Genomic DNA, 11,500 nt, shown 5'->3' on the forward strand with positions numbered 1-11,500 from the left:
TTATCATTTTTTATGTTGTTAGTTTTTTTTCCTGACTGATTATATCCTATGGGACTATTGTTTGCAGATGTTTCTATGGTAAATCACTGAGTGAATAGAAAAATATTTATAAAGGTCTTTGCCTGATGAAGAGGCCTGTGTAGTCTCGAAAGCTTGCAATTTGTTACCATCTTTTCAGTTAGCCATTAAAAGGTATCAACCACTGAGGACTCTCAATTCTAAATATTTTTCTATCTACTGGCTAACACGGTACCAAGATATATTTATTTCCTGTATCATGATGTGTGAATAGGGACTAATAAAAGGTTTCGGCTATGTTCACACAAATGCTGTATTTTTTTTATCTGCACCAAACTACTCAATAACAATATTCTCTGATTATTGCGTCTTCACTGCTTTATTGAATGCATTTTCACGCTTATTTGATGTGTTTTTTTTGGTGCAAAATTGAAACCGCTTTTTAATGCCTTTTTATAGTAGAGAAAAGTAAAATCCTTCGCTTTAAAACACAACTGTTTTTTTAAAGCTCCCAATAGAAAAAAATGCAATAAAATGCACATTTCAAAAGCGTGAAAAAAGTGTTTTTAAATAAATAATCTAGATCTGCGCTAACAAGGCTTTCTTCGTTTTTCTTTTATTTCAGGATGCGTTTGCTAAAGGTGAGGTGTTTTTAGGCAGCAGCGAGCACGGCTATCAAGTGAAGGCCGAGATAGTCCCAAACTCATACAGCAATATATGGAATTATGGCATATCTATTAGCACTCCTGATCGCACCTACCTGTTTACCTGCGAGAGTGAACAAGAACGGGAAAATTGGCTCAGCGTCTTCAAGAAGGTGATCAGTATACCCATGACTGTGCGAGAATTTGCAGGTAAAGCAACTAGATATCTATCATCTATCTATTATCTAATAACTATCATCTACTGTACCTATCTCCAGTATCTATCTACAGTGGGGAAAATAAGTATTTTATACTCTGTCGATTTTGCAAGTTACAAGATGAGCCAGCAATCTTAATTATATGAAAAAGTCCCCATGTGAGAGGCCTCTTGCCCAGCCAAATCTGATTTCCTGCTTTGCACTGATGAGGGGCAAACACCTCGACACACGTCTGCAAATGGGGTGTTTGGTTTTGCTTCTTATCCTAAGTCATGTTGCCTGGCTCATTAATGGGCCAATATTGACTTTTACAATTTCTACATTCAATAGGTAGAAATAAGAGTCCAAGTCCAATTTCTCTCTGAAGTGGCCATGTGTATAGGAAAAACTCTGACAGCCACAGAAAAACAGGTCATTCCTTGTGGTGTGGAATGCAGGACACGCTCCGCCTCCCCCATACTGAGCTTATAAGGGAATCCTCTTTAGATCTCTACGCTGAACCTATACACTATTCAGTGAAGTTTTGATAAAGACCCTGGTATGGTCGAAACGTTACCTCATCTTTACAAAAAAATTTTTGATCCTGCTGTGGTATTACCTACAATTGTAAATAAACACAAATTTTGCAAAGCATTACAATGCTTGAGAGCGGTGTTTCCTTTTTTTCTAATCAAGCAAGTGGTGGCAGCTCTCAGTCAAGTCAGTAGGTGGTAATTAGAGGGGTTGGTTTATTTTATTACATGGGTAACATTGCAAAGTGTTTATAAATCAATCAACATTGCAATTTATTTTTGTTTTTATCTTTGCGTTTTTGCTCCCCCTGTTCCAACATCTGTAACTTTTTTATTTTTTAGATAACCTAGGTTTTGCATGAAAAATGTTTGCGCTTTAATCTTAAATAACACCATACATTTTTTCCAAATGTGGAACTTGAACCAGCAATCATCTGATTACTTATACTATAAAAATGGAGATGTTCTGTGAAGCTCCGCTTGGCACTGAGCTTCACAGGATTACCAAGATGGCAGCAATGGGCCCCCAACTGCCATGTCAACCCACTGGTGCCTCACAGTCACGGTGCGAATGGGTGATAGGAGACGGATTTCTTACATTTACATGTTACATATCGGCAGATCTCCTAGACAAGGATTGCACGCTAGCACTCTGCTATACACGCTCTGCTCTGGAGCTGGATGGATTTTGGCAGCTTCAGTGTCACTGCGCAGCTCTCGTGCTGCCAAGGCAAAGCTGCTGCTGGAGAATGGTAGTGAGCACAGCTAAGGCCAATGGTTCAACTATGATGCCAACCCAAGCTGTCAATCATCAGGAGCAGACAACATCTGGCAAGTAGAAGCCAGGAAGGAATGCTCCTGGAAATAGAAACGTAAGACAATCCTCTTAAATGATTAATCAACAGAAAACTAACATAAAACCAAAAAAGTAAGAAATGGATTGTCACCATTTCTGATATGAGCTCTGCACCTACCAACAAGTAAAAGCAGCGCACAGAAACTTATATGATGTGTCCAGGACATTTATATTGGTGGCCTATGTCATCAATATCAAATCAGTGGATGTCCTGCTCTGGTCACCGACATTGATCATCTGGATAGAGATGAAGCTGGCAAAGCACTGAACATTTAGCAGTGGCCGCGAATGCTGCTGCAGGCTCTCTCCCAGACCCGTGAATAGTAGAGAGATTGCAGTATATTCAAGGCCCCTATACATTGCATGTTGTTATCGCACTATTGTTGCAGCGCGGCATTTTCAGTCAGTGGATCAGTGGAGTCCAGAAGGTGGATCCCATCCTTTTTCATACTGATGACCTATCTTAAGAGCAGATTATCAATCTTAGGGTCTCAGAAATCCCCGGTAATGATGACAGCTATTACACACAGTGTAAAGCAGAGTACAAATGTAATTCCAAGTGGTCCCTGCGCACATGCAGAGGTCCCTAATCCATGTATTCCATTGTTACATGTGACTTTCAACTGTATTCCCTTACATAGATTTCGGTTTATTTGCACTTCATTGAATTGATCCCTAACGTTTGTTCTCTTTTTTTCTCTTAGTTGAAGCTCAATTTAAACACCGCTCCTAACACACGACTGCCAGAACGACAAGGAATCCCGCGTCTGCTCAAGGACAACATTGCAGCCATTCAGACACTGGACTGCTTCCCTATCACTGCGCCATGTTTCAGCATGTTGTTGAACCTACGTCTGTTTTATGGCCTGGTAATTCATTCTTTAGCTCTGTGCCAGGCGGCTGTTTGCTCTGCCTAATAAACCGTTGTAAGGGTAACACATGCAGTCTCTCTATTAAAGCTTACCACCGGTTACTCTGAGATTCATGCAAAATCAATTAAGTGTAGAAATGAATGTGAAAATAAATCGATAGCATTGGTCTGTTTAGTTAGAGCCCACCGACTGATGAAATCATGAAGGATGGACAAGCAGTGAAGGGGTGGAGAACAGGAAGGCAACGAGGGGCCGCGCAATTCACACCACTCACTCACTCTATACACCTCTACGTGAAGGAAGCTTTTGGTTTTATGCTCAAACTGCCTGATGCATATATGAGGAATGAAATGAACAGTTATGGGAGCAAGGACTGAGATCGATTTACTGCTAGAAATCATCGTGTTGGGTTTTAACTCCATAAGGAAAGCTAGAAGTGATCCACATTGAAAGCCTGGTCCATGGACCTTCTAATTAATTTTAATTATTCATGAAGAATTCAATATTCACTTGAGACAAGATCCCATCCAGTGTATTCTGCTGCATGTATGGGTAGAACAATGGATACACAAGATGAAGCCAACATGTCTATGGAATCTCCTGGCTCCGATGAAGAGGTCCTGGTCACCTCCACGCTGAGCGTGGTACTCACAGTCATGTTTCTCCTGGGGATGGCTGGAAACATATATGTACTGGTGATTACTGTGTTATCTCACAGACCGGTAGGTTCTATGTGTGTCCACGTGGTGAACCTTGCTTTGGCAGATCTTTTGTATCTATCAACCATTCCTTTTGTAGTGAGCACGTACCTGGCCAGGGACTGGTACTTTGGAGATATTGGTTGCAGACTTCTCCTGAGTATGGACTTGTTCACCATGCACGCCAGCATCTATACTCTCACTGCAATGAGCTTGGAGAGATATCAGGTGATCGTGCAACCTTTAAAGGCCCGCGCTTCCCAGTGCTGTCGAAAGTTGACCAGCCTGACAATCTGGCTTATATCTTTTTTCCTAACATTGCCTATGATGTGCATGATGCAGCTCCAGGACAGCCAGTATGGGTCAGGCAAGAAAATCTGCTTTCCTACATGGATGCCGGAGTCATTCCGACATTACCTAACAGTCCTTTTCTTTACAAGCATCCTGGGCCCCGGTCTGATCATATTATGTCTCTATAGCTGCCTTGTGAGGGCATACCGGATGTCAGGACAAGAACTTCGACGGTCAAGCCGGAAACTCGACCAGTGTGTTATGTTCCGCATATTTGCAATCATCGGTGTTTACTGGGCCTGCTTCGTCCCTTTTTGGGCTTGGCAGCTGGCAAAATCTTATCAATATGAGATTTTAGGACTGGAAATATCTTCTCAAATTTACCTAAATTTTGGAGTTACCTGCCTAACCTACGCCAACAGTTGTGTGAATCCACTCCTCTATACATTGTTGACTCGCAACTACAGAGAGTATGTAACCAGACGGGTGCGTGAAAGCAATACTAAGGGGCAGAAGAGGACCCTGGAGAGATAAATCATACAGATGCAATCTAGAAGAAGGGTCCTTAGTGTGTGACAATAACATGGAGCTTGTATTGGATGAGGCCCATGTCGCGGCTCGTCTTGTGCCTTGTGATGTGGAAGGCAGACAGCAGGACTCTTGTTTTCTGCGTCCTCTGATGTAACATGAAAAGTCTGAGAGTTTAGTCTGAATGTCACAGATCGTTGTGAAATACTTGCTGATATCTTGTTATTGGCCAGAGTAGAAAACTGTAAAGCTGTGCACTTCACAACGGACTGTAACCTGTAAAGCGATGGCAGTGGCTCATGTGACTGCAGTGCGTGCGCGGTTAACCGTTTGTCTGCCGCTCTCAGAAGAAAAGGATGAGAAAGTTGTCAAGATTTTCCGAAATTCGGCTGCAAGAGCAGAGACTGTACGGACGAGATTAGGTCGCCGGACATGCCTCATATACTGGACACGTGGTATATAATGGTGGCTACCTTGTCTTCTCTTCTTAATCCTTCACTTGTTACTTCTGCACATTATACAATGAGTAATATCCCTAATAACAGAATGCACATTGTGTCTCTATAAATATTTGCTTTCACAAGTCACGACCCGATTATTCTCAGCAAGGAGACAGATATTATCTACTCTTATTGTGTCGCCGTCCTATACTATACCGTGCATCACTCCCAAATCTTTAACGCATTAATTTCTTCTTCACATATTTAACATCTTCATTACAATGTAAGTTCATGGCACAATAAAATGTTACTCAGCAAAAATAACGTATTATAGCGGATCAGTAACAAGGCTTTACAATACAAAGTGAATACATTATTATATGAAACTTTCAGACCTGATGAGGCTGGTGTAGTTACATTGAAAATGCATGGATGTATAATTTTAATGTCAAGAAAAGCATTTTTTGAATTCAGTTATTGGATGAAATAGCTAATGAGTCCAAGTGTATTCATTCTCTGCCCACCCAGCCTGACTGACAGCTGCAGTTGGCGCACTGACGGTCAGCTCCTCAGTGTCTCTCCTGCTGAGATCTCACAAGTACTCATCAGGATGAGATCTCAGCAGCAGATGACCATCAGCCATTCTGACATGGATCTTCATAGTAAGTCCACTTGCCTCATTGGGCATAAGAGCTCTATTTAATCAGGTATGCAATTTTGTCTTGTATAATATGTAACGCTGCTCCCAGTGCTGGTGGAGGAGGCACAGGATAGAGATTAAGGCTATGGTCACTTAATGCTTCTCCTTTGCATTAAAAAACCTGCTGAGGTTTCAGAGGAATGGTACGTGTGCCCTATTCTATAAAACATCCTTTTTGCCTCTGCAAGTCCGGTATGTGTGAGAATACTTTTTTTTTGGTAACTAACGCTACGTTCACATTAGCGTTCCGCTAATGTGCGGCGCTGTTGCGTCGGCGACACAGCGGCGACGAGCCCCTGTGTTTAACATAGGGGACGCGTGCGTTTTTCGACACGTGCGTCGTTTCCGACGCTAGCGTCGGACGCAAGAAAATGCAACAAGTTGCATTTTTCGTGCGTCCGATTTTCGTCAAAAAACGACGCACGCGTCGCAAAACGCAGCGTTTTTGCGCGCGTTTTTTGTGCGTCGTGCGTTGCGTCGCCGACGCACCGGCGCGCAACGCTAATGTGAACGTAGCCTAAGAAAGCAAAGAACCTTTTCTATACTGATGGTCACTTCAAAAAGGTTTACTGTACCACAGCATCTTGCAGCGGCATGCTATTCCATCCGGTTTGCGTTTAGTTGGACCATGATTTATTTTTCAACAGGACAATGACCCCAAACACACCTCCAGGCTGTGTAAGGGCTATTTTACCAAGAAGGAGATAGATGTGGTGCTACACCAGATGACCTGGCCTCCACATTCACCAGACCTGAACCTAATGGAGATGGTTTGGGGTGAGCTGGACCGCAGAGTGAAGGCAAAAGGGCCAACAAGTGCTAAGCATCTCTGGGAACTCCTTCAAGATTGTTGACAGACCATTCCCGGTGACTACCTCTTGAAGCTCATCAAGAGAATGCCAAGAGTGTGCAAAGCAGTGATCAAAGCAAAAGGTGTCTACTTTGAAGAACCTAGAATATAAGACATAGTTTCAGTTGTTTCACACTTTTTTGTTAAGTATATAATTCCACATGTGTTAATTCATAGTTTTGATGCCTTCAGTGTGAATGTACAATTTTCATAGTCATGAAAATACAGAAAAATCTTTAAAGGGACACTGTCACCTGAATTTGGAGGGAACAATCTTCAGCCATGGAGGCGGGGTTTTTGGGTGTTTGATTTACCCTTTCCTTACCCGCTGGCTGCATGCTGGCTGCAATATTGGATTGAAGTTCATTCTCTGTCCTCCGTAGTACATGCCTGCACAAAGCAATCTTGCCTTGTGCAGGCGTGTACTATGGAGGACAGAGAATTAACTTCAATCCAATATTGCAGCCAGCATGCAGCCAGCGGGTAAGGAAAGGGTGAATCAAAAACCCCGCCTCCATGGCTGAAGATTGTTCCCTCCAAATTCAGGTGACAGTGTCCCTTTAAATGAGGTGTGTCCAAACTTTTGGTCTCTACTGTATATATTATATAGTACTAAGCAAAAGGTTTAGGCAGATGTGGAAAACGTCTATCAAAAAGTCAAAATTGTTAATAGTTTATCATTTAACAAACTGCAAGGTAAATGAACAAAAGAGAAATCTAAATCACATGAATAGTATTTGGTGTGACCGCCCTTTCTATTCTCCTAGGCACTTGCACAGTTTTGGAGTAACTCTGCAGGGAGGTTGTTCCAAACATCTCGGAGGATAGACCACAGATATTCTGTGGATATTGCTTGCATAAATCCTCCTGTCTCCTTATGTAATCATAGACAGACTTAATGATGTGAGATCAGGCTCTGTGGGGCCGTATCATCACTTCCAGGGCTCCTAGTTCTTAATGAATTGGCTGTATGTTTTGGACCGTTGTCCGGCTGCAGAATAAATGAGATAAGTATGTGCATGATGGAGAAGTATTTTCACGGATTTCTCAGCATTGAGGAAACCATCCGCCCTGACGAATTTCAGTGGCAGATACTTTTGTTCGGTGGGTACATTGGCCACCAGCAGGGTAGCCCAACAATGACTCTCACAAGGAGCCGAGCACTCCTGTGTATGGGGGAATCGGAGCTGATGGCTGCCAGCTGGATGATATTGGCCAACACCAATCTAATGTGTATGAGGGGAAGGCCTGTCATGGAGGTAAGGTAGCCGCGGTTATGGGGCATGGTCTGTGCTTAGACACGGCCTCCCCATGGACTGTTAACCCCTTAATCCCATATGACGTACTATCCCATCAAGGTGACCTGGGACTTAATTCCCAGTGATGGGATAGTACGTCCAGCGCGATCAGCCGCGCTCACGGGGGGAGCGCGGCCGGGTGTCAGCTGACTATCGCAGCTGACATCCAGCACTATGTGCCAGGAGAGGTCACAGACATGTTTGATCGCAGTGTGCTGGGGGCATAGGGAAGCATCGCGCAGGGAGGGGGCTCCCTGCGGGCTTCCCTGAGACCCTCGGTACAAGGCGATGTGCTCACCTTGTACCAAGCTTCTCCTTTCTGCAGGCCCCGGATCCAAAATGGCTACGGGGTTGCATCCAGGTCCTGCAGGGAGGTGTCTTACCAAGCGCCTGCTCAGAGCATTCGCCGGGAAGCCTCCCTGCTGTGCATGTATGATCGCTGATCTGACACAGTGCACTGCAAAGTATCAGATCAGCGATCTGTCACTTTACTGTGATGTCTCCCCAGGGCAAAATAAAAAAGTAGAAATAAAATATTTACATGTGTAAAAAAAAAATAAAATCTTAAATTTTTTTTTATATATATTGTTCCAATAAATACATTCCTTTATCTAAATAGAAAAAAAACAATAAAAGTACACATATTTAGTATCACCATCACCGCATCCGTAACGACCCAACCTATAAAACTGTCCCACTAGTTAACCCCTTCAGTGAACACAGTAAGAAAAAAATAGAAAAAACGAGGCAAAAAACAACCCTTTATTATCATACCGCCGAACAAAAAGTGGAATAGCACGCGATCAAAAAGACAGATATAAATAAACATGGCACCACTGAAAAAGTCATCTTGTCCCGCAAAAAATGAGCCACCAAACAGCATCATCAGCAAAAAAATAAAAAAGTTATAGTCCTGAGAATAAAGCAATGCAAAAATAATTATTTTTTCTATAAAAGTTTTTATAGTATAAAAGCGCCAAAACATAAAAAAATCTAAATGAGGTGTCGCTGACCCGAAGAATAAAACTGCTTTATCCATTTTACCAAATGTGGAACGGTATAAAAGCACCCCCCCCCCCCCCAAAAGCAATTCATGAATAGCTGGTTTTTGGTCATACTGCCTCACAAAAATCGGAATAAAAAGTGATCAAAAAATGTCACGTGCCCGAAAATGTTACCAATAAAAACGACAACTCGTCCCGCAAAAAACAAGACCTCACATGACGCTGTGGACCAAAATATGGAAAAATTATAGCTCTCAAAATGTGGTAATGCAAAAAAATATTTTTTTGCAATAAAAAGCGTCTTTCAGTGTGTGACGGCTGCCAATCATAAAAATCCGCTAAAAAACCCGCTATAAAAGTAAATCAAACGCCCTTCATCACCCCCCTAGTTAGGGAAAAATAAAAAAATAAAAGAAAGTATTGATTTCCATTTTCCCATTAGGGCTAGGGTTAGGGTTACATTTACTGTTGGGATTAGGGTTAGGGGTGTGTTTGGATTAGGGTTTCAGTTATAATTGGGGGGTTTCCACTGTTTAGGCACATCAGGGGCTCTCCAAACGCGACATGGCGTCCGATCTCAATTCCAGCCAATTCAGCGTTGAAAAAGTAAAACAGTGCTTCTTCCCTTCTGAGCTCTCCCGTGCGCCAAACGGGTTTACCCCAACATATGGGGTATCAATGTAGTCAGGACAAATTGGACAACAACTTCTGGGGTCCAATTTCTCTTGTTACCCTTGGGAAAATAAAAATGTGGGGGGCTAAAAAAACATTTCTGTGGAAAAATGATTTTTTATTTTCACGGCTCTGCGTTATAAACTGTAGTGAAATACTTGGGGGTCCAAAGTTCTCACAACACATCTAGATAAGTTCCTTGGGGGGTCTGTTTTCCAAAATGGTGTCACTTGTGGGGGGTTTCAATGTTTAGGCACATCAGGTGCTCTCCAAACGCAATGTGACATCCCATCTCAATTCCAGTCAATTTTGCATTGAAAAGTCAAATGGTGCTCCTTCCCTTCCGAGCTCTGCCATGCGCCCAAACAGTGGTGCCCCCCAGATATGGGGTACCAGCGTACTCAGGTCAAATTGCACAACAACTTTTGGGGTCCAATTTCTCCTGTTACCCTTGGGAAAATACAAAACTGGGGGCTAAAAAATAATTTTTGTGGATTTTTTTTTTATTTTCACGGCTCTGCGTTATAAACTGTAGTGAAACACTTGGGGGTCCAAAGTTCTCACAACACATCTAGATAAGTTCCTTGGGGGATCTAGTTTCCAATGTGGGGTCACTTGTGAGGGGTTTCAATGTTTAGGCACATCAGGGCTCTCCAAACACAACATGGCGTCCCATCTCAATTCCAGCCAATTTTGCACTGAAAAGTCAAACGGCGCTCCTTCCCTTCCGAGCCACACATATGGGGTATCAGCGTACTCAGGACAAATTGCACAACAACTTTTGGGGTACGATTTCTTCTGGTACCCTTGGGAAAATAAACAATTTTGGGCGAAAATTCATTTTTGTGAAAAAATATTATTTTTTATTTTTACGGCTCTACATTATAAACTTCTGTGAAGCACTTGGTGGGTTAAAGTGCTCATCACACATCTAGATAAGTTCCTTAGGGGGTCTACTTTCCAAAATGGTGTCACTTGTGGGGGGTTTCAATGTTTAGGCACATCAGTGGCTCTCCAAATGCAACATGGCGTCCCATCTCAATTCCAGCAAATTTTGCATTGAAAAATGGTGCTCCTTCCATTCCGAGCTCTGCCATGCGCCCAAACAGTGGTTTACCCCCACATATGGGGTATCGGGGTACTCAAGACAAATTGTACAACAACTTTTGGGGTCCATTTTCTCCTGTTACCCTTGCTAAAATAAAACAAATTGGAGCTGAAGTAAATTTTTGGTGAAAAAAAATTAAATGTTCATTTTTTTTTAAACATTCCAAAAATTCCTGTGAAACACCTGAAGGGTCAATAAACTTCTTGAATATGGTTTTGAGCACCTTGAGGGGTGCAGTTTTTAGAATGGTGTCACACGTGGGTATTTTCTATCATATAGACGCCTCAAAGTCACTTCAAATGAGATGTGGTCCCCAAAAAAAATGGTTTTGTAAAAATGAGAAATTGCTGGTCAACTTTTAACCCTTATAACTCCCTAACAAAAAAATGTTTCCAAAATTGTGCTGATGTAAAGTAGACATGTGGGAAATGTTACTTATTAATTATTTTGTGTGACATATCTCTGTGATTTAAGGGCATAAAATTCAAACTTGGAAAATTGTGAAATTTTCAAAATTTTCGCCAAATTTCCATTTTTTGCACAAATAAACGCAGGTAATATCAAAGAAATGTTACGACTATCATGAAGTACAATATGTCACGAGAAAACAATGTCAGAATCACCGGGATCCGTTGAAGCGTTCCAGAGTTATAACCTCATAAAGGGACAGTGGTCAGAATGGTAAAAATTGGCCTGGTAATTGACGTGCAAACCACCCTTGGGGCTTAAGGGGTTAAGCAGTTTTCTTACAGCAGTAATGGTCCTGATGGACACACGATCTCCATAGTGCA

The 11,500-nt window shown here is 42.2% G+C and overlaps 2 protein-coding genes across 4 annotated transcripts in view; both read left to right on the forward strand.

The window, feature by feature from the left end:
* Positions 1–3,221, forward strand: part of LOC138647741 (arf-GAP with dual PH domain-containing protein 1-like) — a 45,238-nt gene extending 42,017 nt beyond the window's left edge. For all 3 annotated transcript variants that reach the window (XM_069736990.1, XM_069736991.1, XM_069736992.1), the window contains 2 exons: positions 644–872; positions 2,953–3,221. In XM_069736990.1, the coding sequence (XP_069593091.1) occupies positions 644–872; positions 2,953–2,981 (258 nt within the window). In that variant the 3' untranslated portion in view covers positions 2,982–3,221. The remainder of the gene's footprint in view (positions 1–643; positions 873–2,952) is intronic.
* A 310-nt stretch (positions 3,222–3,531) lies between these two features.
* LOC138647742 (urotensin-2 receptor-like) lies at positions 3,532–4,785 on the forward strand. Its single transcript, XM_069736994.1, has one exon. It carries the CDS (start codon positions 3,669–3,671, stop codon positions 4,641–4,643), a length of 975 nt encoding a protein of 324 aa, XP_069593095.1. The 5' UTR covers positions 3,532–3,668; the 3' UTR covers positions 4,644–4,785.
* Positions 4,786–11,500: the final 6,715 nt, after the last annotated feature.

The sequence above is a fragment of the Ranitomeya imitator genome, chromosome 8 (genome assembly GCF_032444005.1).
Source record: "Ranitomeya imitator isolate aRanImi1 chromosome 8, aRanImi1.pri, whole genome shotgun sequence".
NCBI lineage: Eukaryota > Metazoa > Chordata > Amphibia > Anura > Dendrobatidae > Ranitomeya > Ranitomeya imitator.